The following is a 26,202-nucleotide window of genomic DNA, read 5'->3' as shown; positions in this document are numbered from 1 at the left end:
AGCCAGCCCAGTGGTGATCAGGTAAACATTATTGTTGGTTGTAAAACTTCATCTTGTTTACTGGTGGCTTACAAGTGGTGTAGTGGTGTTTGCTGGTGGTTTTGCAGTGGTTTACTGGTGGTGTTGCGGTAGTGTAGTGGTAGTTTACTAGTGGTGTTTACTGGTGGTGCAGTGGTAGTGTAATGGTAGTTTACTGGTGGTGTAATAGTGGTTTACTAGTGGTGTAATCGGGGTTTACTAGTGGTGTAGAAGTGTTTATTGGTGGTTTACTGGTTGTGTTGCGGAGTTTACTGGTGATGTAGCGGTGTTTATTGGTAGTGTATTGGTGGTTTACTGGTGGTGTAATGGTAGTTTACTGGTGGTGTAATCGGGGTTTACTAGTGGTGTAGAAGTGTTTATTGGTGGTTTACTGGTGGTGTAGTGGTGTTTACTGGTGGTTTGGTGGTGCTGGTGCTGGACTGGTAACCCAGGCTGACGCTCTGTTGACAGGAGTTAAAATCTCATCACAGCAACTGGTGCAATTTCAACTCATTTCTTTGAAAAACATGAATGGAAATTATCTTTGATTGTACAGTTCATTCTTACCCCTTTAGGAAAGGAAATCTGCCATCCTTACCTGGTCGGGCCTAAATGTGACTCCGGGCCCACAGCAACGTTGTTCACACTTAACCAAAAAAACTGCTTGCTGCAAATATAAAGAAAGAAACTGCTGGAGAAACTCAGCAGATCAGACAGCAACTGTGGAGAAAGCAGAGTTAACATTTCTGATCCAATGATCCTTCTTCAGAAACTGTTTGGTTAATATCAAGCTGACCTCTGGGAAATGTGGGATGTGCAATAAGTGCTGGCCCAGTGTTACCCGCATTGTGTGAACAAGTGTGCAAAATAAATCAAATGAGGAAATCAGCGGCTAATTTGCACACAGCAAGCTCCCACAAACATGTTGCAATAATAAACAAGTAATTTGTGTCTGGGTGATGTGGTCTGAGGGTTAAAATTGGCCCAAACTCTGAAGATGACTCCCCCAGCTTCTGTTCATTGAATAGTGACCATAGTATTGTTTTCAATAAGGGATGTGAGCGGCTTCCATTTAAATATGTCACTGAAACACCGCACTACTGACAATGTGGCACTCCCTCAGCAATGAACCTCCAACAGTGTGGCACTCCCTCAGCACTGACCCTCCGACAGTGCGGCACTCCCTCAGCACTGACCCTCCGACAGTGCGGCCCTCCCTCAGCACTGACCCTCAAACAGTGCCCACTCCCTCAGCACTGACCCTCCAACAGTGCCCACTCCCTCAGCACTGACCCTCCGACAGTGCGGCACTCCCTCAGCACTGACCCTCCAACAGTGCGGCCCTCCCTCAGCCCTGATCCTCCGATAGTGCGGCCCTCCCTTAGCACTGACCCTCCGACAGTGTGGCGCTCCCTCAGCCCTGACTCCCCGACAGTGCCCGCTCCCTCAGCACTGACCCTCTGACAGTGCGGCACTCCCTCAGCCCTGACTCCCCAACAGTGCCCGCTCCCTCAGCACTGACCCTCTGATACTGTGGCACTCCCTTAGCGCTGTCCTGAGGTGTCAGCCTGACCTCTAGCACTGACGATGCTGGCCAGGGATACAGTGATTGCAGTATGGTCAGCTGGGCCATTCTCATAGAACGTGAATAGAAACTGCTGGAACTGTGAATGCTGGAAATTAGAAACCAAACAGAAAATGTTGGAAAAGCTCAGTGGATCTGCCAGCATCTGCAGAGAAAATCAGGGTTAATGTTTTGGGTGTGCGCATAGAGAATGAGTTCCCTGATTGTGTTGTTAATCTGGTCCAATCAGGGAGCCCTGGCTGACAGACATAAACAGGAGTGTCTGTCACCCTGTTCACTCTGAGAGCTGGCTCTATGTCAAGGACTCTCCATGTGTAAGTAAAGGGGGCGGGGGGCTTAGTGATGGGATACTGGCCTCTGGGGAGTTATTTCAAGGGGCTGGAATGCAAACTCAGGGCTGAGAGAGATTTTTGCTCAGTCCCCGTGGATACCAGTGAGATTGAAGTCATGGGATGACTTAGGAAAAATATCAAGGAAGGAAATTGAAGCGATGTGACAGCCCTTGATATCAAGGCAGCATTTGACTAGGTATGGCATCAAGGAGCCCTGGCAAAGCTGAAATCAGTGTGTTTTGGGAGACAAATGCTCCGATGGTTGGAATCATACCTGACACATAGGAAGATGGACGTGGTTGTTGGACGTCAGTTACCTTAGCTCCAGGACATCTCTGCAGGAGTCCCTCAGGGTAGTGTCCTATGCCCAACCATCTTCAGCTGCTTCATCAATGACCTTCCCTCTGTCATCAGGTCAGAAGTGGGGATGTTCACTGATGATTACACAATGTTCAGCACCATTCGTGACTCCTCAGGTACTGAAGCAGTCCATGTTCACAGGCAACAAGATGTGGGAAATATCCAGGCTTGGACTGACAAGTGGCGAGTAACATTTATGCCACACAAGTGCCAGGCTATGACCATCACCAACAAGAGACAATCTAGCCACCACCCCTTGACATTCAATGGTGTTACTATCACTGAATCCCCCACTATCAACATCCTGGGGGTTATCATTGACTAGAAACTCAGCTGGTCTCACCACATTAACCCAGTGGCTAAAAGAGCAGGTCAGAAGCTGGGAATCCTGCAGCGGGTAACTCACCTCCTGACTGCTCAAAGCCTGCCCACCATCTACCAAGTCAGGAGTGTGATGGAATACTCCCCACTTGCCTGGATGGGTACAGCCCCAACAACACTCAAGAAGCTTGACACCATCCAGGACAAAGCAGCCGCTCGATTGGCACCACATCCACAAGCATCCCCTCCCTCCACCACCGACACTCAGTAGCTGCAGTGTGTACCCTCTACAAGATGCCCAGCAGAAATTCACCAAAGACCCTCAGACAGCACCTTCCAAACCCATGACCACTTCCATCTAGAAGGACATGGGCAGCAGATACATGGGAACACCATCCCCTGTAAGTTCCCCTCCGAGCCACTCCCCATCCTGATTTGGAAAGATATCGCTGTTCCTTCACTGTCACTGGGTCAGAATCCTGGAATTCCCTCCCTAATGGCATTGTGGGTCAACAACTAGCATTTGGAATGTAGCGGCTCAAGAAGGCAGCTCACCCCCACCTTCTCAAGGGGCAACAAGGGACGGGCAACAAATGCTGGGCCCAGCCAGTGTCACCCACATCCCACAAGTGAATAAATAAAAAAAATGTTATATATGGTGTGGAGCAGGAGGTGGCCATTCAGCCCCTCAAATCAGTTTCACCAATCAATGTGACTCATCTGCATTTTAATGCCATCAATCTCCACTGATTCTGAAACTAGGAAGCTTCTCTGGCAAAAATCTACAAAACACAAATTAAAATTGATTAAAGGCAAATAATTTCTGTTGAAGGATTGGGACAGAGAGAGAGACAGAGAGAAGGTGGGGTGGGGTAATGGGGAGTAGAACGAGAAGGGGAAGATTTGGTGATTTAGCAAAGAACAGCAGCTTCCAGTGACCCCTATAGACACTGGGTTACATTCTCACATGCCCCACAGGGACTGGGGCTGCTTGTGGAAACCTGAGGTCAGGAGGAGAGGCGGGGCGGCTCGAAATGTGTGAATTCAAACAACCTGGCTGAAGAGGGTTGGGGGACAGATGGGCAGGGAGGGGTAGTGAGGGGAAAGGGCAGTGAGGATGAGAGCTGAGGGGAGCGGTAGTGAAAGTTAGGGTGGAGGGCAGAGGGGAATAGAAGAGAGAGAGTTGGAATGAGAGAAGAGAGAGAGGGGTGGGGGCCGGGTGAATGTACTGGTGGAAACTCAACTCCAGAAAGTGCGGTGAAGACGTTATTTTTCCAGTCATCATTTCTGTCCCATCATTTACTGAAAGCAAACCCGAAGAGATATTGAACTGTGTTTAAATATAGATGCACAGAGAGGTAAGGGGAGACGCTGAGTTAATTCCGGACTGCAAATTCAATAAAATGTTTCTGTTCTTAGACAATGATGGTATAAATATTCAGTGCTATGATGAGGGAAGCATTGAGCAGTGATGGGATTTCACCATTAGATGGTTTGTTGCTGTGGAACTGAAGATAAAGCTGGTTACAGTGACAGACTCACCTCTCTGCCTCTGCTATTAATGTTTGATAAACACTTGGAGATTCTCCCAGACTCTTCAGCTAAGGCTATAGCCTGCACCCAGTTCTCTTAACTGCTTTACCAATCAGTGGGAAGCTAGGGAAGAGATTGCTGAGCCCCTTGGTGAGATATTGTATCATTGATAGCTGCAGGTGAGGTGCCAGACACTGGAGGTTGGCTAATGTGGTGCCACTATTTAAGAAAGGTGGTAAGGGAAAACCGGAGAACTATAGAACGGTGGCCCGACATTGGTAATGGGCAAGCTGTTGGAGGAATCCTGAGGGACAGGAATTACATGTATTTGGAAAGGCCAGGACTGATTAGGGATAGTCAACATGGCTTTGTGTGTGGGAAATCATGTCTCACTAACTTGACTGAGTTTTTTGAAAAAGTAACAAAGAGGATTGATGAAGGCAGAATGATGGGCATTGTCTTTCATCTTTCATTCATGAAGTGGTCGCCTGGTTACACACAGGAAAACTCACAGGTGCATTGTGACACAGGGCAGGCTGTAGCATGGTCACACACATTCTCAGCTTCCAGTCAGAGGGTGAGCCATTCTGTAAAACCGGACACAAAATCAACCCTCTCACTCCCCTTACCACGGGAGTGCCGTACTGTCAGCAACGCTCTCTTTCAGATGAGACAACAACCCAGACCTTTCTTGTTCTCCCGTACAAACATAGATCCCGGGATGGCGGGAAGACACTCCTTACTGAAGATCTGAACAAAGCATGTTGTCTAATCTCTCACAGATTTATTAAAATTTGCATGCTCTGTAAAATTCAGGTTATTGACCCATCCATAATGGTGTCTCTCAAATGAAAACTGATCATTGGCCCAACTCCGTTTCACTGGCCATCTCCTCTTCATTGTCCTGGCTGTCGCCCAAGAGTTAGCAAGGTCAATTTACATAGTGCACTTTCTCTTTTTAAAACAACATGTGGGTGAAATCTAGACAGAAGACATTATCACATCAAAACAACAACAGGATTGTGATATCCTTGGAACAGGGCCAAGACCCATGGCTAGAAAACATGAACCAACTGCAGGCAATTGGAGTGATAATGGGAACTGCAGATGCTGGAGAACCCAAGATAATAAAATGTGAGGCTGGATGAACACAGCAGGCCAAGCAGCATCTCAGGAGCACAAAAGCTGACGTTTCGGGCCTAGACCCTTCATTAGAGAGGGGGATGGGGTGAGGGTTCTGGAATAAATAGGGAGACAGGGGGAGGCGGACTGAAGATGGAGAGAAAAGAAGTTAGGTGGAGAGGACAGTATAGGTGGGGAGGTAGGGAGGGGATAGGTCAGCCCAGGGAGGACAGACAGGTTAGCAAGGCAGGATGAGGTTAGTAGGTAGGAAATGGAGGTGCGGCTTGAGGTGGGAGGAGGGAATAGGTGAGAGGAAGAACAGGTTAGGGATGCAGAGACAGGCTGGACTGGTTTTGGGATGCGGTGGGGGAAGGGGAGATTTTGAAGCTTGTGAAGTCCACGGTGATACCATTGGGCTACAGGGCTCCCAAGCGGAATATGAGTTGCTGTTCCTGCAATCTTCGGGTGGCATCATTGTGGCACTGCAGGAGGCCCATGATGGACATGTTGTCTGAGGAATGGGATGGGGAGTTAAAATGGTTCGCAACTGGGAGGTGCAGTTGTTTATTGCCAACCAAGCGGAGGTGTTCTGCAAAGCGGTCTCCAAGCATCCGCTTGGTTTCCCCAATGTAGAGGAAGCCACACCGGGTACAATGGATACAGTATACCACATTGGCAGATGTGCAGGTGAACATCTGCTTGATGTGGAAAGTCATCTTGGGGCCTGGGATAGGGGTGAGGGAGGAGGTGTGGGGGCAAGTGTAGCACTTCCTGCGGTTGCAGGTGGGAACGATACAATGCATCATCCTCCGCCATCTACAATCCGACCCCACCACCCAAGACATTTTTCCATCCCCACCCTTGTCTGCCTTCCGGAGAGACCACTCTCTCCGCGACTCCCTTGTCCGCTCCACACTCCCCTCCAACCCCACCACACCCGGCACCTTCCCCTGCAACTGCAGGAAATGCTACATTTGCCCCCACACCTCACCCCTATCCCAGGCCCCAAGATGATTTTCCATATCAAGCAGATGTTCACCTGTACATCTGCCAATGTGGTATACTGTATCCACAGTACCTGGTGTGGCTTCCTCTACATTGGGGAAACCAAGCGGAGGCTTGGGGACCGCTTTGCAGAACACCTCCGCTCAGTTCGCAACAAACAACTGCACCTCCCAGTCGTGAACCATTTTAACTCCCGTCCCATTCCTCAGATGACATGTCCATCATGGGCCTCCTGCAGTGCCAAAATGATGCCACCCGAAGGTTGCAGGAACAGCACCTCATATTCAGCTTGGGAACCCTGCGGCCCAATGGTATCAATGTGGACTTCACAAGCTTCAAAATCTCCCCTTCCCCCACCACATCCCAAAACCAGCCCAGTTCGTCCCCTCCTCCCACTGCATCCCAAAACTAGCCCAGCTCGTCCCCTCCCCCCACAGCATCCCAAAACTAGCCCAGCTCATCCCCACCTCCCTAACCTGTTCTTCCTCTCACTTATCCCCTCCTCTCACCTCAAGCCGCATGTCCATTTCCAACCTACTAACCTCATCCCACCTCCTTGACCTGTCCGTCTTCCCTGGACTGACCTATCCCCTCCCTACCTCCCCACCTATACTCTCTCCACCTATCTTCTTTACTCTCCATCTTCGGTCCGCCTCCCCCTGTCTCCCTATTTATTCCAGTTCCCTCTCCCCATCCCCCTCTCTGAAGAAGAGTCTAGGCACGAAACGTCAGCTTTTGTGCTCCTGAGATGCTGCTTGGCCTGCTGTGTTCATCCAGCTTCACATTTTGTTATCTTGCAGGTAATTGGAGCTAGTTGAGTGGGCTCCAGGGTCAACGTGGTCCAGTTTGGGCCGAAGGGCCTGTTTCAATGCTGTATTACTCCATGGCTCTATGGCTACTGATTAATTGATTAATTGATTATTTTGACCTAAAGAAGAATCACTCCTGGGTTTCATTCAAACTTTACAAAGAATTCAGTTCAGGTTTTCTTAAAGATCCGAAGTGAAACAGAAGTAAGATACAATAGACAAGATTGGACAAATGAGTGAGTTCCTGGTACACAGCAATGGGATCTCTCAGGTTTTGGAGTGAACCTGTAGTTTGTTGTTCTGCAGACGTTTCATTAGCGTGCTGGGTAACATCACCAGAACAGCCTCTGATGAAGAGCTGTTGTGTCTTCCCGCCATCCCGGGATCTATGTTTGTACGGGAGAACAAGAAAGGTCTGGGTTGTTGTCTCATCTGAAAGAGAGCGTTGCTGACAGTACGGCACTCCCGTGGTAGGGGGAGTGAGAGGGTTGATTTTGTGTCCGGTTTTACAGAATGGCTCACCCTCTGACTGGAAGCTGAGAATGTGTGTGACCATGCTACAGCCTGCCCTGTGTCACAATGCACCTGTGAGTTTTCCTGTGTGTAACCAGGCGACCACTTCATGAATGAAAGATGAAAGGCCACATTTTTGCTTTGGCTGAAACTTGCCAATGGCTGGCTGCTTCCTGCTCTCATTTTGAATTGTGGTACTTTTAGGTTCAATGGAACAATGATGAAGTGAAATACAGGCTGCAGGTCAAACCACCCTCTCCTGAAGGCCCTTTCCTCATTGATGGAGAAGGTCAGATCTTTTTAACTCAACCACTGGACCGGGAACAAGAAGCAGAGGTAAACTATAGAATTATCGGATCCTAGAGCACAGAACGAGGCCATTTGGTCCACTTTGCCTCTGTTGTTCCTTTGATAGCCCTGTTCTCCAGCTCTTTCCCCACAGCCCTGTCTCTAAGCTATCAGTTTGTACCTCCTTGTGACGCAGTGTGCTCCAAATCACCAGAATTCGCAAAAATTCCAATTCACCTTGGCCCCCTCTTTAGGGACCCAACTGCCAGTGGAAAACTACTTGATCTGCCTGGCCTGGGATTCTGCACATCATGATTAGGTCTTTCCCTGACTGTCTCTGTCAAACACCCAATGTTAAAGGTTAATCAGACATGGATTTTTCAATTTGATTCCATTTAAATTCAAAATACACCTCACTAAACCTGTTCCCCATGTGTCTTATAAAGCTAGCACAGCTCCCAGTGTGCAGCGATAAAACTCTCTCCTGTCTCTCAGGCCAGGAAATTTGGGTTGAAGTCCCACCTTCTCCAGACATGGATTTTCAAAATGTTTAATTAAAATATCTACTTCCATTCGACTGTAACTCAATCATCCCCTCAATTTACACCTGACCATCATCTGTTCCCTAGTTTGATTTGTTCTCGGGTATCTCTGCTGACTCCTACTTGATGATAAGATTCTCGTGAGGTGACCAATCTCACCTTCACCAGTCTCTCCCCATCGCTGAAGTCCTGCATCCCTGATGCATTCCCTTAAATCTCCCCAACTCCCTCCACCAAGTCCTTGACATCTTCTCTCAAGTGCTTGCGAAACTAAATCACCTCTACAAATTTCTGCATTAAATTTCAGCTGCTATCTATTTCTCTGCCTCCATCTCCCCGAATAAAAACTGAAAGAACTGTGGATGCTCTAAGTTAGGAACCAAAACAGAAGTTGCTGGAGAAGTTCAGCAGGTCTGGCAGCATCTGTGGAGAGAAATCAGAGTTAACGTTTCGAGTTCAGCGTTCCATCCTCAGTTCTCATGCTGCCAGATGTGCTGAGCTTTTCCAGCAACTTTTGTTTTTGTTGTAGCTCCCTGAATTCTGCCACTGTCCGCGTTACTATGCACTGCCACATTTACAATTTGTGTTCTCTGTCATTTTTCAAATGATGCTTTGTTAATCTCAGAGCAGGTCATTAATACATCTCAAAAGGAGTAGGGATCACAACATTGCTCCCTGTGGAACCCTAATGTAGACTTTGCTTCAGTCTGAGAAAGACAAGGCTATTCATTATAACCCAAATAAAAGCCAAGGCACTGTGGATTCTGGGAATCTGAGACAAACACGGATAATGCTGGAGAAACTCAGCAGGTCTGGCAGCCTCTGTGGAATGAGAAACAGAGTTAATATTTTCAACTCTGGTATGGCTTCAAAACTCGAGAAGTCTGAAGAAAAGTTACACTGGGCTTGAAAAGTTAACTTTATTTCTCTCTCTCTCTGTCCACAGATATTGGCCACCCCTGCTGAGCTTCTTCCAGCTCTTTCTGTGTTTCTCAGCATCGCACTTTCTGTACCTGAGCCAATGTGTCTAACAATATGCATGTTAAATTGAGTTTGATCTAGGAGTGTAATCTGATCCAACATTTAGAACATAGAACAGTACAGCACAGAAATGGGCCCTTCGGCCCACAATGATGTGCTGAACATGATGCTAAATTAAACTAATCCCTTCTGCCAGTTCTTGATCCACATCCCTCCATTCCTTGCATTTTTATGTGCTTATTTAAAAGTCTCTTAAAGGTCCCTAGCATATCTGCCCCACCACCACCCCTGACAGCATGTTCCAAACTCCTACTGCTCTCTGTCTGAATCACTTGCTCCCCTCATACCTTAAGCGCTGATGTGGTTGCAGCCTCAGTTCCTCTATCCTGCCTCAGGGCCCCACCCCAAATCCCCTCCCACCATCCCTCATAACCCTCAACACTCTTGTTAATCAAACGTCTGTCTCATTCAGCCGTGAATAAATTGAAAGAACAAACAGTCAATACCTAATGGGTAACAAAAGTCAACAATCCCACGAGAAACAAAAACTGTTTAGAATGAGGATTTTTATTCTTAACCTATATTCCCTGAATCTTAGTCCGCAGTTTGAGCTCCCCCCCCATGAGAGGAAACATCCTCCAAGCGCCCACTTGACCGTGTCCCTTCTTTCAATGAGAAGGGGGCGGCAATGGCCTCATGGTATTATCGCTCGACTATTAATGCAGAGACCCAGGCAATCTTCAGGAGGCTCGGTTCAAGGCCCACCACAGCAGATGGCGGAATTTGGATTACATAAAAATTTAAAGTCCATTGTCAATTATCATGATAAAATAGTCCACCTGGTTCACTAATGTCCTTTAGGGAAGGAAACTGCCATCCTTTCTTTTTCGAAACCTACAGCACAGGAACAGCCCCTTCGGCCCTCCAAGCCTGCGCCGATCAAGATCCTCTGTCTAACCTGTCATCTATTTTCTAAGGGTCTGTATCCGTTTGCTCCCTGCCCATCCATGTACCTGTCCAAATATATCTTAAAAGACGCTAACGTGTCTGCATCTACCACCTCCACTGGCAACGCATTCCAGGCACCCACCACCCTCTATGTAAAGAACCTTCCACGCATATCTCCTTTAAACTTTCCTCCTCTCACTTTGAACTCATGATCCCTAGTAATTGAGTCCCCCACTCTGGGAAAAAGCTTATCTGGTCTAACCTACATGTGACTCCATACCCACAGCAATGTGGTGACTCTGAACTGCCCTCTGGTCAATCAGGAACGGGCAATAAATGCTGACCTGGTCAGCAATGCCCTCATCCTGTTAATGAATGAAACAAAAAATGTCACCTCTCAATGTTCTAAACTGCAAAGAACTGAAGAGCACAGTGGCTCAGTGGTCAGCACCGCAGCCTCATAACGCCCGGGTTCGATTCCACCCTCTGGCAACTGTCTGTGTGGAATTTGCACGTTCTCCCCGTGTCTGCGTGGGTTTCCTCCAGGTGCTCTAGTTTCCTCCCACAGTCTAGAGATGTGTCTGGTTAGGATGGATTGGCCAGGGGAAATTGTCCTGTAGTGTTCAGGGATGTGTAGTTTAGGCATGGGAAATGCAGGGTTATGGGGAAAGGATGGGGGGTGGGGGGGTAGTGGGATGCTCTTCAGGGGGGCAGTGTGAACTTGTTGGGCCGATTGGCCTGTTTCCACACTGTAAGGATTCTATGATCTGCTCCTGATCTCTATCCTGGACTATAGTGGATAAGAGCAGGCAGCATCTCTTCAGTAATGATGGAAAGCTCTATGAATGAAGATTGAGTGCGTAGGGACCTCTAATCAGAGGAGACGTTGCATAGTTAGAGGAACAGAGAAGGCTAGCAGGAAATAGAGATTTCCGAGGTGTTGACAGAGGAGACTGAGCCAATTAACCTCTGACAGTGATAGCACTGGAGGAGCGTCTGGAGGAGGTTTACCAAGATCTTGCCTGGCATGGACAAACTGAGCTCTGAGAAGAGACTAGACAGGATTGGATTGTTTTATTTAGAGCAAAGAAGACTGAGGGGGGGTCATGATTGAGATGTACAGGATTTGAGGGACATGAATTGGGTGGAGAGAGAGCAACTATTCCCATTGGTTGAGGAGTCAGTCACAAGAAGGCACAGTTTCAGGGTAAGGGGCCGGAGATTCAGAGCGGGATTTGGGAAAAAGGCATTTTCACTCAGACAGTGCGGGAATCTGGAATGCGCTGCCCAGGAAGATTGTGGTGACTGGAAACATTTTCAACAATATTTGGCGGAGCACTTCAAATCCCATAATATTCAGGGAAATTGGACAAGTGCAGGATATTGGGATGAGTGCATGTTTAATAGCGATTATATCAGTGCAGGGAGCTGGGCCAAGGGGCCTTTTCTGTGCTGTATGACCCTATGAATGGATCAGTAGCCAGAGGTCAAGGATTTAGCAACATTGTCAACAGATCTCAAAGGGGGCCGAGGAGAAAGATTTTCACTGAGAGATGTTAGGATTTAGAACGTGGAACCTGATCTAATAAATAATTTTAAAAGTGAGTTGGACAGAGATGCTGAATGAAAGAGTTATGGTCAAAAGAGGGAATTTGGGACTGGGTATGATTGAATGAATGGCCTCTTACGATGCTATCCAGTGACTCCAAGCTGTCCATAGCCACTTCCTGAGGAAAGTGTTTAGAGATACCCTGAGGATGGGAGCAGTTGGACTGCGATACCTTCCATGGTAAACCAGTTGCTGATATCCTCAGGAGCTGAGTGTCTGGGTGAGGGGATTGAAGCTAAGGTCATTGCTGTTGGAGAACTGAAGGGAATGTGGATATTAAGCACCTGGATTATTTCCCTGGGGAGGTTTATAATGGTGTGTGCACAAGAAATCTTGCTGACGTTGAAAGTTTTGACCCTCTCCTTTAGTACTTGCTGCTGATATCTGCAGAGGGTTCTGACGGAGAGCTCCTCGCTGAGCCGTTGGAGTTGAGAATGTTGGTGACCGATGACAATGACAACACGCCTGAGTGTATCCCTGAGAGTTACCAGGCAACTGTCCGAGAGCAACAGGTTCAAGGTATGGTGTCAGATGATTAACGTTACACAACAGAGAGCTGGAAAAGAAATAAATACAGAGACTGCTGGGTAAACGAGGCAGGCCTGGCAGCATCTGTGGAAAGAGAGAAATACAGTTAACTTTTCAGAAGATGGAGTCACATCAGAATTGAAATGTTAGCTCTGTTTCTCTCTCAACAGAAAAGTAACATTCGCACCACACAAATGCCAGGCTATGACCATCACCAATAAGAGACAATCTAGCCACTGCCCCTTGACATTTAATGGTGTTACCATCACTGAATCCCCCACTATCAATATCCTGGGGGTTATCATTGACCAGAACCTCAAACGGACTCACCACATAAACACAGTGGCTACAAGAGCTCAGTGTTTAGCACTGCTGCCTCACAGTGCCAGGGACCTGGGTTCAATGCCAGCCTCGGGCAACTGTCTGTGTGGAGTTTGCACATTCTCCCTGTGTCTGCGTGGGTTTCCTCCAGGTGCTCCGGTTTCCTCCCACAGTCCAAAGATGTGCAGGCTAGGTGGGTCGGCCATGCTAAATTGCCCGTAGTGTTCAGGGGTGTGTGCGTTATAGGGGGATGGGTCTGGGTGGGATGCTTCAAGGGGCGGTGTGGACTTGTTGGGCTGAAGGTCCTGTTTCCACACTGTAGGGAATCTTTTTAAAAAAAAGAGCAGGGCAGAGACTAGGAACACTGCAGCAAGTAACTCACCTCCTGACTCCCCAAAGCCTGCCCACCATCTACAAGGCACAAGTCAGGAGCGTGATGGAATACTCCCCACTTGCCTGGATGGGTGCAGCCCTATCAACACTCAAGAAGCTTGACACCATCCAGGACAAAGCGGCCCCCACTCGAATGTGCCACATCCACTCCCTACACCACCGAAACTCAGTCGCAGCAGTGTGTACCATCCACAAGATGCAGAAATTCACCAAAGATCCTCAGACAGCACCTTCCAAACCCACGGTCAAGGGCAGCAGATACTTGGGAACACCACACCCTACAAGTTCCCCTCCGAGCCACTCCCCATCCTAACTTGGAAATATGTCACCATTCCTTCACTGTCACTGGATCAGAATCCTGGAATTCACTCCCTAAGGGGCATTGTGGGTCAACCCACAGCACATGGACTACAGTGGTTCAGGAAGGCAGCTCACTCCCACTTTCTCAAGGGGGCAATTAGGTACAGTCAATAAATACTGGCACTGCGTCCTATGAGTAATTTTCAAAAAATGTTGTCAGACCTGCTCAATTTCTTGAGCACTTTCTGGTTTTGTGTCTGGTCTACAGCATTTACAGTGTTTTGCTTTTATGTAGAGGAATAGGAAAGACTTACATTCATATAGCACAGTGGGTGACACCTCCTGTAGGTGCTTCACGTTGGGTGAGACAGCACTGAACTGAAATGCTATAGTCCACTCATTAATCATCACAGTCTAAACCCAGTGCCAAACTCCCAGCTGAGATTAGCCCTGTACCAGGGGAGTGAGTGGGAGACAAAAACAAAGCTGAGCAGGTCTGGCAGCATCTGTGCAGGAGAAAACAGAGTTAACGTTTCGGGTCTGGCGACCCTCCCTCAGAAATGTGTGAGTGGGAGAGTTGGGAATGTGAAATCCTCACACTGACCATTAATTTTCCATTTCTGTCCTGAACCTGAACATCATCTTGTCGGCTCCTTGAGGTGAAAATGACCATGTCTATCCTCTGGGTTGTTCCCCAGGGTTTCTGTGGGAATGGTGGTGCCTGCTGAAGCTGATCAGGAGAGGACACTGCAAATGATTGAGTTTCAGAGTGTTCCTGGCTCAGTATTTCTTCTCCTTGCCTTTTAGAAGCATGGAGACCTAGAAACCAGGTGCTGGTGTAGGCCATTCAGCCATCTGAGCCTGCTGTGCCATGCAAAATGATCATGACAGATCATTCATACCTTGTATGAATGCTTTCTCCCAGAACCTTTAGCACAGAACATTCTATCCCTAAGAACTGTGTCTAACTCCTTCTTGAAAATATTCAATGTTTGGACATCAACGGCTCTCTGTGGCAGAGAATTCCACACACTCTGGGTGAAGATATTTCTCCTCATCTCAGTCCAAAATGGCCCACTGTATGGTTAGACTGTGAGCCCCTGGTTCTGGACTCCCCTTCTCACTGGAGCCATTCTTGCTGCACTGATCCTGTGTGGTCCTCTTAGAATTTTACACGTTTCTACGAGATTGCTCCTCATTTTTTGAAACTCCAGTGAATATAGTCCTAACCAATCCAGCCCATCTTCATACATCAGCCCTGCCATCCCAGGAATCAGTCTGGGAAAAATTCCCACTGCTTTCAAACGAGGCCCCACTGTTTAGAGCTAGATCCTGAAGAAAGAAATCTAGCAACTTTCTTGGTCTCAGGATGTCCTGAAGTGCTTTCTGCCAATTTCATACTTTTTGAAGGGTAATCCCAGTTATGTTGTGATAAGTACAAAGAGATCATTGTTGAGGAAACACTGAGCTTTGTTAGACATCTGCTCAAACTGGGAGAGATGGTATACCTTTATAAATCACAGGTTAGGCCCCAAGTGGATAATTGTGACCAATTCAGGACACCATACTCTTGGAAGGGTGGCAATGCCTTTGAACAAAAGATATAGGAGCAGAATTAGGCCATTCAGCCCACTGAGTCTGCTCTCTCGTTCGATCCTGGCTGATATGTTTCTCAACACCATTTTCCTGCTTTTTCTCCATAACCCTTGATCCTCTTACTAATCAAGAGCCTATCTACCTCTGTCTTAAAGACACCCAATGACCTGACCTCTGCAGCAATAAGTTCCATAGATTCACCTCTGGCTGAAGAAATTCCTCCTCATCTCAGTTCTAAAGGGTCATCCCTTCACATTGAGGCTGTGGCCTCGGGTCCAAGTCTCTCCTACTTGTGGAAACATCTCCTCCACCTCCACTCTATCCAGATTGTCAGTATTCTATATGTTTCAATCAGATCCCCCCATTATCCTCCATCGAGTCCAAATGCTATGGAGGAGATTCAATGGAATAGGAGCTGGGATGTGGGAGTTCAATGCGGTATTTGTGGCTGGAGTGGGACTCCCATCTTCTCCTTAACTGGGTCACGGGGGTCTCTCTGGTTTATAATGGCACAAGAATAGCCTTGAGGGAGTTTAGATAAATGTGAGGTGCTGTACTTTGGAAAGGCAAACCAGGACAGGACTTGTGCACTTTAATGGGAAGGCTGTGGGGAGTGTTGCTGAACAGAGACCTTGGACGGCAGGTACATAGTTCCTTGAAAGTGGAGTTACAGGTAGACAGGCTGGTGAGGAAGGTGTTTGGTATGCTTGCCTTTATTGGCCAGTACACTGTGTATTGGAGTTGGAAGGTCATATTGTGGATATACAGGACACTGGGTGAGGCCACTTTTAGAATACTGTGTTCAGTTCTGGTCTCCCTGCTATAGGAAGGATGTTGTGAAACTAGAAAGTGTTCAGAAAAGATTTATAAGGATGTTGCTGGGGCTGGAGGGATTGAGCTACAGGTAGAGGCTGAATAGACTGGGGCTATTTTCCCTGGAGTATCGGAGGCTGAGGGGTGACCTTACAGAGGTTTATAAAATCATGAGGGGCGTGGATAGGGTGAGTAGACAAGGTCTTTTCCCTGGGGTGGGAGAGTCCAAAACTAGAGGGTCATAGGTTTAAGGTGAGAGGGGAAAGATTTAAAAGGGACCTGAGGGGTTACTTTTTCACACAGAGGGTGGTGCGTGTATGGAATGAGCTGCCAGAGGAAGTGGTGGGGGCTGGTACAGTTACAGCATTTAAAAGGCATCTGGATGGGTACATGAATAGGAAGGGTTTAGAGGGACATGGGACAAATGCTGGCAAATGGGACGAGACTAATTTAGGATATCTGGTTGGTGTGGACAAGTTGGACTGAAGAGCCTGTTTCCGTGCTGTACATTTCTATGCCTCTATTCTGTGAAGGTAAGCGCCTCTTTTCACTTACAGAGTCATTGGTCATAGAGTCATAGAGTCATACTGCACAGAAACAGGCTCTTTGCTCCAACTCGCCCATGATGACCAGATATCCCAAATTAATCTAGTCCCATTTGCCAGCAAGTGGCCTATATCCCTCTAAACCCTTCCTATTCATGTACCCATCCCGATGCCTTTTAAATGTTATAACTGTACCAGCCTCCACCACTTCCTCTGGCAGCTCATTCCATACACGCACCACCCTCTGTGTGAAAAAGTTACCCCTCAGGCCCCTTTTGTATCTTTTCTCTGTCACCTTAAACCTGTGCCCCTCTAGTTTTGGACTCCCCCTTCCCAGGGAGAATACCTTGTCTATTTACCCTACCCATGGCTCTCATAATTTTGTAAACCTCAACCTCCGATACTCCAGGGAAAATAGCCCCAGCCTATTCAGCTCAAATATAGTTTATTATATATTACTAGTTGAGTCCAAGCTCCATCAGTTCATTAGGCTTTGTTACAGAGACTGTTAGGGGACAATGTGGAGATAGGCCTTTACTCCAATGAGATCCCAAACAGCATCCTCCCCACCTAAGCTAGTACATTTATGTGATTGGGTGGAGCTTCATGCAGTCTCCAACGTTAACCCTGTCAGAACCATGACCTTTTATAGCATTCAGTTACAGAAGCTGGGATTGTTCACCTTCCCAGTGGGCTGGGGGAATTTGGGGTGGGAGGCGAGCTGGTGGTGTTGTTCAGAGGGGATTTAATTCATGCTGACAATTGTGAAAGGGTCTGACAGGATAAATAGGGAGAAATTGTTTCTCTTGCTTGGAAGGACATAAGATGAGTGACAGAGATTACAACAATTCTAAAAAGAAAGAGAGGAAAATAAAGCATGAATACGTCTTTACCTGGTGGTCCATTGGGATATGGAACATGGTGCCTGTAAGAGTGAGCAACTGACAGGGAATTAGATAAACAGGTGAAAAGCAAAAATGCGTAGCACAAAACGGAGAGAGCTTCGGGGAGTAGACCTCACTGTGGAGCTCCTTTAAAAAGGGAATATGGAGCAATGGGCTGAATGGCCAGCTTCAATTCCATCTTATTCATTGACACTGTGGATTGCTGACTCCTTTTCCAGGTTCACAGCTAATCACCCTGACAGCAGCCGATCGGGATGATCCCAGGACTGACAATGCACGTCTTTACTTCCAACTCCACAGCCAGGAGCCTCGCGGTGATGGCAAGCTGCTGTTTACAGTCAATGCAAATGGGACGTTAACACTGGCCAACGACATGATCAACTACACGTCACTGAAGTACCAGCTGGAGGTGCTGGTGGCGGATCTTGCTGGTGAGGAGGCAGTGACTGTATCTGAAAAGCTTCACAGAGTGGTACTGAGGACACAGCACAGGCAGGCCATTCAGCCCAACTGGTCTTTTCTAGTCTTTATGCCCCACATGGAGACTCCTCCAGCCACAATCAGAAAACAATCCTTTCAATCTCCTTCCCTACTTCATCAAAAGCTTCACAGTCTTTAACAATTATTACATCCTTTCTTAACAATGAGTTCTCCAGCCTCTTCACAGACTGTGATCAAATGGAATAATCTCCTCTGCAGCATCTCCAAGACCTGAGATCCTTTCAAAAATGTGCAGGCTATTCCTCAAATACATTTACCACATCTGCTTCACCCCAAGACATTTCCTCTTCATCTCCTTCACTATAGGCAAATAGGAATTGTCCCATTGAACAGAGAATCATAGGACAACGTCCCAGTACAGGGACAGCGCAGGGTTAGATATGGAGTAAAGCTCCCTCTACACCATCTCCCATCAAACACTCCCAGGACAGGGACAGCATGGGGTTAGATACAGAGTAAAGCTCCGTCTACACTTTTCCCCATCAAATACCCACTAGGACAGGGACAGCACGGGGTTAGATACAGAGTAAAGACCCCTTTACACTGTTCCCATCAAACACTCACAGAACAGGACAGCACTCAGTTAAATACAGAGTAAAGCTCCCTCTACACTGTTCCCATCAAACACCATGTTTCTGGGCTGGCCATTCTTTGTAATAAATTATCAGGTAATCTGGTTTCGAAGCTGAAGAAAATCTGTAGGCCAGGACGGTCAGAGACACTGAGCCTGTCGTTTCATATCGTGTCACAGAATCTGTAACATTCCCTGAATGGAGGATAGGCACCACAGCAGGTCGTGAATAAAAAGTACTAAAAGCAAGTTACACTTTTTGGTGCACTTAGTTGATCGTTGTAAATGCGTCTGCAGAGTTACAGCAAGGGAATTGAGTCTTAACTGCCCTCTGGGCAACTAGCGACGGGCAATTAAAAGGGGGCTGGGCCAGTGAGCCCACATCCCATCAATGAATAAAATTTTAAATGATTTATGATATCATAAAAGAATGCCACATTCCAGTGCAGTTCCTGGATTGTCAGTAAGATTACTGCCCAGGGAGTGACTGGAAATCACAGCTCTCTGATAAAAACTGCTTGATGTGACTAACTGAGCGTCACTCCTACATGAGCTGTTTGATATGAAAGCTGGTCTTAACACTGCCAGTGGGGCCCTCAGTTATTTATTGTACACTGAGTGTTTTGTCATAAATCTGACTTTGAGTCTATTTTGCGCTTTTCCTGACAGGATTGTCAAGTACCTGTTCAGTGACTGTCCATGTCGAAGAGGTGAATGACAATGTGCCAGTATTCCCTCAGAGACAGGTACACCGCCAGAGGACCGTTCCGTGGCACTGTTCCAACATTTACATGTAGAATTCCGAGGAGAGGCCATCTCACATGATACTGTCCCCATCAAACACTCCCGGGACAGGGACAGCACGGGGTTAGATACAGAGTAACACTCACTCTACACTGTCCCCCATCAAACACTCCCAGGACAGGGACAGCACGGGGTTAGATACAGAGTAACACTCACTCTACACTGTCCCCCATCAAACACTCCCGGGACAGGGACAGCACGGGGTTAGATACAGAGTAACACTCACTCTACACTGTCCCCATCAAACACTCCCGGGACAGGGACAGCACGGGGTTAGATACAGAGTAACACTCCCTCTACACTGTCCCCATCAAACACTCCTGGGTCAGGGATAGCACAGGGTTAGATACAGAGTAACACTCACTCTACACTGTCCCCATCAAACACTCCCGGGACAGGGATAGCACAGGGTTAGATACGGAGGGAAGTTCTCTGCACTTACAAGCTATCATTGTAAGCTATTGTATAGTATTTGGGTAAATGTTCCTCGAATGTTTCCTTGATTCCTGTCCCCTGTTGTGTTGTAGTTTGGCCCGTTCACTGTTGCTGAGGACACTGACATTGGGAATGTGATCACCACCATCAATGTGTCCGACACTGATTATCCAGTCACCAGCAGCTGGCTTGTTGTTTACACTATCGAGGCTGGGAATGATGAACACCGATTTGGAATTTCCCAAGACGAACACAGTAACACTGGCAGCCTTTTATTATATAAGGTGCACCAGGAATTGAATCGCGCCCTCACACTCTATCACCTCATTGCTCCATGTCAGCCTCAATTTCTGCCCGTGGCTATTTACTGCCTGGTATCTGACTGTCCTCTCTCTTTGAGGATGTCTCTGACTTCATCTCCATCACTCTGCCTCTGTCCCCTGCTCCCAACTTATCCGCCCTTTGTACATTTCTCTTTCTTCTGTCCCCGTCACTCTTTCTCACATTCACCCCATCTGTCTCTCACCTCCTCATGGGCTCTGTTTTCCTCTCTATCCCATTTCCTTCTCTCTCTCCCTCTCTGGTTTTCCCTCTCTGTCTCTCTCTCTCAGTTTGCCGTCCCTTCTCCATTCCTGTATTCTCTTCTCATTTTATCAGTATCTGTCCTTCTCTCACCAACTTTCTCTTTCTGCCTCTTTCCATCATTGTTTTGGTCATTTCTTCTCTCATCTGTCACTGTCCTGTTCATCCCTCCTTTTGTTTCTGTCTCGCTCTTCTCATCAAATATCCCATCACCTGCCACTCTGTCCCTCTCACTCTCCTCGTGTCCCTCTCTCTCTCTCTCTCCTTGTGTCCCTCTCTCTCTCTCCCCATGTCCCTCTCTCTCTCTCTCTCCTTGTGTCCCTCTCTCTCTCTCTCTCCGCGTGTCTCACTCTCTCTCTCTCTCCTTGTGTCCCTCTCTCTCTCTCTCCTCGTGTCCCCCTCTCTCTCTGTCTCTCTCTCTCTCTCCTCATGTCCCTCTCTCTCTCCTCGTGTCCCTCTCTCTCTCTCCTCGTGTCCCACTCTCTCTCTCCTTGTGTCCCTCTCTCTCTCTCTCCTCGTGTCCCACTCTCTCTCTCCTTGTGTCCCTCTCTCTCTCTCTCCTCGTGTCCCTCTCTCTCTCTCTCTCTCCTTGTGTCCCTCTCTCTCTCTCTCTCCGCGTGTCTCACTCTCTCTCTCTCTCCTTGTGTCCCTCTCTCTCTCTCTCCTCGTGTCCCTCTCTCTCTCTGTCTCTCTCTCTCTCTCCTCATGTCCCTCTCTCTCTCCTCGTGTCCCTCTCTCTCTCTCTCCTCGTGTCCCACTCTCTCTCTCCTTGTGTCCCTCTCTCTCTCTCTCCTCGTGTCCCTCTCTCTCTCTCTCTCTCCTTGTGTCCCCCTCTCTTTCTCTCCTTGTGTCCCTCTCTCTCTCTCCTTGTGTCCCTCTCTCTCTCCTCACGTCCCTCTCTCTCTCCTTGTGTCCCGTTCTCTCTCCACGTGTCGCTCTGTCTCTCTCTCTCTCTCTCTCTCCTTGTGTCCCTCTCTCTCTCTCTCCTCGTGTCCCCCTCTCTCTCTCTCATCGTCCCCCCCTCTCCTCGTGTCCCTCTCTCTGTCTCTCTCTCCTTGTGTCCCTCTCTCTCTCTCCTCGTGTCCCTCTCTCTCCTCGTGTCCCTCTCTCTCTCTTCTCGTGTCCCTCTCTCTCTCTCTCTCCTTGTGTCCCTCTCTCTCTCCTCACGTCCCTCTCTCTCTCCTTGTGTCCCTTTCTCTCTCCACGTGTCGCTCTGTCTCTCTCTCTCTCTCTCTCTCTCTCTCTCTCCTTGTGTCCCTCTCTCTCTCTCTCCTCGTGTCCCTCTCTCTCTCTCTCTCTCTCTCTCTCTCTCCTCGGGTCCCTCTCTCTCTCTCTCCACGTGTCCCTCTCTCTCTCTCTCTCCTTGTGTCCCTCTCTCTCTCTCTCCTTGTGTCTCTCTCTCTCTCTCTCTCTCTCCTTGTGTCCCTCTCTCTCTCCTTGTGTCCCTCTTTCTCTCTCTCTCTCCTTGTGTCCCTCTCTCTCTCCTTGTGTCCCTCTCTCTCTCTCCTCGTGTCCCTCTCTCTCTCTCTCTCCTTGTGTCCCTCTCTCTCTCTCTCCTCATGTCCCTCTCTCTCTCCTCGTGTTCCTCTCTCTCTCTCTCTCCTTGTGTCCCTCTCTCTCTCCTCACGTCCCTCTCTCTCTCCTTGTGTCCCTTGCTCTCCCCACGTGTCGCTCTGTCTCTCTCTCTCTCTCTCTCTCTCTCTCTCCTCGTGTCCCCCTCTCTCTCTCCTCGTGTCCCTCTCTCTCTCTCTCTCTCTCTCTCTCCTTGTGTCCCTCTCTCTCTCTCTCCTCGTGTCCCTCTCTCTCTCTCTCCTCGTGTCCTCCTCTCTCTTTCCTTGTGTCCCTCTCTCTCTCTGTCTCTCTCTCTCTCTCCTCATGTCCCTCTCTCTCTCCTCGTGTCCCTCTCTCTCTCTCCTTGTGTCCCTCTCTCTCTCTCCTTGTGTCCCACTCTCTCTCTCTCCTCGTGTCCCTCTCGCTCTCTCTCCTTGTGTCCCTCTCTCTCTCTCTCCTCGTGTCCCTCTCTCTCTCTCCTCGTGTCCCTCTCTCTCTCTCTCTCTCTCTCCTTGTGTCCCTCTCTCTCTCCTCACGTCCCTCTCTCTCTCCTTGTGTCCCTTTCTCTCTCCACGTGTCGCTCTGTCTCTCTCTCTCTCCTCGTGTCCCCCCCTCTCTCTCCTCGTGTCCCTCTCTCTCTCTCTCTCTCTCCTCACGTCCCTCTCTCTCTCCTTGTGTCCCTTTCTCTCTCCACGTGTCGCTCTGTCTATCTCTCTCTCTCTCTCTCTCTCTCCTCGTGTCCCTCTCTCTCTCTCCTCGTGTCGCTCTCTCTCCCTCTCTTTCTCCTCGTGTCCCTCTCTCTCTCTCCTCGTGTCCCTCTCTCTCTCTCCTTGTGTCCCTCTCTCTCTCTCTCTCTCCTTGTGTCCCTCTCTCTCTCTCTCCTTGTGTCCCTCTCTCTCTCCTCATGTCTCTCTCTCTCTCTCTCTCTCCTCGTGTCCCTCTCTCTCTCTCTCTCCTCGTGTCCCTCTCTCTCTGTCTCAGTCTCCACGTGTCCCTTTCTCTCTCTCTCCTCATGTCCCTCTCTCTCTCTCTCCTCGTGTCCCTCTCTCTCTCTCTCTCTCTCCTTGTGTCCTTCTCTCTCTCTCTCCTCGTGTCCCTCTCTCTCTCTGTCTCTCTCTCTCTCTCCCCTCATGTCCCTCTCTCTCTCTCCTCGTGTCCCTTTCTCTCTCTCTCCTCGTGTTCCTCTCTCTCTCTCTCCTCGTGTCCCTCTCTCTCTCTCCTCGTGTCCCCCTCTCTCTCTCTCTCCTCGTGTCCCTCTCTCTCTCTCACTCCTCGTGTTCCTCTCTCTCTCTCTCCTCGTGTCCCTCTCTCTCTCTCCTCGTGTCCCCCCCCCTCTCTCTCTCCTCGTGCCCCTCTCTCTCTCTCCCTCCTCGTGTCTCTCTCTCCTCGTGTCCCTCTCTCTCTCTCTCTCTCCTCGTGTCCCTCTCTCTCTCTCCTCGTGTCCCTCTCTCTATCTCTCCTTGTGTCCCTCTCTCTCTCTCCTTGTGACCCTCTCTCTCTCCTTGTGTCCCTCTATCTCTCTTTCTCTCTCTCTCTCCTTGTGTCCCTCTCTCTCTCTCCTTGTGTCCCTCTCTCTCTCTCCTCATGTCCCTCTCTCTCTCTCTCCTCGTGTCCCTCTCTCTCTCATCCTCCTCGTGTCCCTCTCTCTCTCTCCTTGTGTCCCTCTCTCTCTCCTCATGTCTCTCTCTCTCTCTCTCTCTCCTCGTGTCCCTCTCTCTCTCTCTCTCCTCGTGTCCCTCTCTCTCTGTCTCAGTCTCCACGTGTCCCTTTCTCTCTCTCTCCTCATGTCCCTCTCTCTCTCTCTCCTCGTGTCCCTCTCTCTCTCTCCTCGTGTCCCTCTCTCTCTCTCTCCTCGTGTCACTCTCTCTCTCTCTCCTCGTGTCTCTCTCTCTCTCTCCTTGTGTCCCTCTCTCTCTCTCCTCATGTCCCTCTCTCTCTCTCTCTCTCTCCTCGTGTCCCTCTCTCTCTCTCTCTCCTCGTGTCCCTGTCTCTCTCCTCGTGTCCCTCTCTCTCTCTCTCTCTCTCCTTGTGTCCCTCTCTCTCTCTCTCCTTGTGTCCGTCTCTCTCTCTCTCTCTTCGTGTCCCTCTCTCTCTCTCTCTCCTCGTGTCTCTCTCTCTCTCTCTCCTCGTGTCCCTCTCTCTCTCTCTCCTTGTGTCCCTCTCTCTCTCTCTCTCCTCGTGTCCCTCTCTCTCTCCTCGTGTCCCTCTCTCTCTCTCTCCTTGTGTCCCTCTCTCTCTCTCTCTCTCCTCGTGTCCCTCTCTCTCTCTCTCCTTGTGTCCCACTCTCTCTCTCTCCTCGTGTCCCTCTCTCTCTCCTCGTGTCCCTCTCTCTCACTCTCTCTCTCTCTCTCCTCGTGTCCCTCTCTCTCTCTCTCTCCTCGTGTCCCTCTCTCTCTCTCTCTCTCCTCGTGTCCCTCTCTCTCTCTCCTCGTGTCCCTCTCTCTCTCTCTCCTTGTGTCCCTCTCTCTCTCTCCTTGTGACCCTCTCTCTCTCCTTGTGTCCCTCTCTCTCTCTTTCTCTCTCTCTCTCCTTGTGTCCCTCTCTCTCTCTCTCCTCGTGTCCCTCTCTCTCTCTCTCCTTGTGTCCCTCTCTCTCTCTTTCTCTCTCTCTCTCCTTTTGTCCCTCTCTCTCTCTCCTCGTGTCCCTCTCTCTCTCTCTCTCTCCTTGTGTCCCTCTCTCTCTCTCTCCTTGTGTCCCTCTCTCTCTCTCTCTCCTCGTGTCCCTCTCTCTCTCTCTCTCCTCGTGTCCCTCTCTCTCTCTCCTCATGTCCCTCTCTCTCTCTCCTCGTGTCGCTCTCTCTCTCTCTCTCTCTCTCTCCTCGTGTCCCTCTCTCTCTCTCTCCTCGTGTCCCTCTCTCTCTCTCCTCGTGTCCCTCTCTCTCTCTCTCCTTGTGTTCCTCTCTCTCTCTCTCCCTCCTCGTGTCCCTCTCTCTCTCTCCTCGTGTCCCTCTCTCTCTCTCTCCTTGTGTCCCTCTCTCTCTCTCTCTCTCCCCTCGTGTCCCTCTCTCTCTCGCTCCTCGAGTCCCTCTCTCTCTCTCCTCGTGTCTCTCTCTCTCTCTCTCTCTCTCTCCTCGTGTCCCTCTCTCTCTCCTCGTGCCTCTCTCTCTCTCTCTCTCCTTGTGTCCCTCTCTCTCTCTTTCTCTCTCTCTCTCCTTGTGTCCCTCTCTCTCTCTCTCCTTGTGTCTCTCTCTCTCTCTCTCTCTCTCTCTCTCTCTCCTTGTATCCCTCTCTCTCTCTCTCCTTGTGTCCCTCTCTCTCTCTCTCCTTGTGTCCCTCTCTCTCTCCTCGTGTCCCTCTCTCTCTCTCTCTCCTCGTGTCCCTCTCTCTCTCCTCGTGTCCCTCTCTCTCTCCCTCCTTGTGTCCGTCTCTCTCTCTCCTCGTGTCCCTCTCTCTCTCTCTCTCTCTCTCTCTCCTCGTGTCCCTCTCTCTCGCTCTCTCCTCGTGTCCCTCTCTCTCTCTCTCTCTCCTCGTGTCCCTCTCTCTCTCTCTCCTTGTGTCCCTCTCTCTCTCTCTCCTAGTGTCTCTCTCTCTCTCTCTCTCTCTCCTTGTAACCCTCTCTCTCTCTCCTTGTGTCCCTCTCTCTCTCTCTCTCCTCGTGTCCCTCTCTCTCTCTCTCTCTCTCCTTGTGTCCCTCTCTCTCTCTCACCTTGCGTCCGTCTCTCTCTCTCCTCGTGTACCTCTCTCTCTCTCTCCTCGTGTCCCTCTCTCTCTCTCCTCGTGTCCCTCTCTCTCTCCTCGTGTCCCTCTCTCTCACTCTCTCTCTCTCTCCTCGTGTCCCTCTCTCTCTCTCTCTCCGCGTGTCCCTCTCTCTCTCTCTCTCTCCTCGTGTCCCTCTCTCTCTCTCCTCGTGTCCCTCTCTCTCTCTCTCCTTGTGTCCCTCTCTCTCTCTTTCTCTCTCTTTCTCCTTGTGTCCCTCTCTCTCTCTCTCCTCGTGTCCCTCTCTCTCTCTCTCTCTCCTTGTGTCCCTCTCTCTCTCTCTCCTTGTGTCCGTCTCTCTCTCTCCTCGTGTCCCTCTCTCTCTCTCTCTCTCCTTGTGTCCCCCTCTCTCTCTCTCTCCTCGTGTCCCTCTCTCTCTCTCTCCTTGTGTCCCTCTCTCTCTCCTCGTGTCCCTCTCTCTCTCTCTCCTTGTGTCCCTCTCTCTCTCTCTCCTTGTGTCTCTCTCTCTCTCTCTCCTCATGTCCCTCTCTCTCTCTTTCTCCACGTGTCCCTCTCTCTCTCTCCTCGTGTCCCTCTCTCTCTCTCTCTCTCCTCGTGTCCCTCTCTCTCTCTCCTCGTGTCCCCCTCTCTCTCTCTCTCCTCGTGTCCCTCTCTCTCTCTCTCTCTCTCCTCGTGTCCCTCTCTCTCTCTCTCTCCTCGTGTCCCTCTCTCTCTCTCCTCATGTCCCTCTCTCTC

General features: G+C 49.3%; 1 protein-coding gene across 1 annotated transcript in view; it reads left to right on the top strand.

Moving 5' to 3' along the window:
• cdh16 (cadherin 16, KSP-cadherin) overlaps positions 1 to 26,202 on the top strand; it is a 150,584-nt gene that overhangs the window by 41,381 nt on the left and 83,001 nt on the right. Inside the window, exons 8-12 of the mRNA XM_059651791.1 lie at positions 7,803 to 7,934; positions 12,335 to 12,485; positions 17,586 to 17,798; positions 19,109 to 19,185; positions 19,771 to 19,962. Of these exons, the coding sequence (XP_059507774.1) occupies positions 7,803 to 7,934; positions 12,335 to 12,485; positions 17,586 to 17,798; positions 19,109 to 19,185; positions 19,771 to 19,962 (765 nt within the window). The remainder of the gene's footprint in view (positions 1 to 7,802; positions 7,935 to 12,334; positions 12,486 to 17,585; positions 17,799 to 19,108; positions 19,186 to 19,770; positions 19,963 to 26,202) is intronic.

This window comes from Stegostoma tigrinum, chromosome 16 (genome assembly GCF_030684315.1).
Source record: "Stegostoma tigrinum isolate sSteTig4 chromosome 16, sSteTig4.hap1, whole genome shotgun sequence".
Lineage (NCBI taxonomy): Eukaryota > Metazoa > Chordata > Chondrichthyes > Orectolobiformes > Stegostomatidae > Stegostoma > Stegostoma tigrinum.
This window is presented reverse-complemented; position numbering and strand designations above follow the sequence as displayed.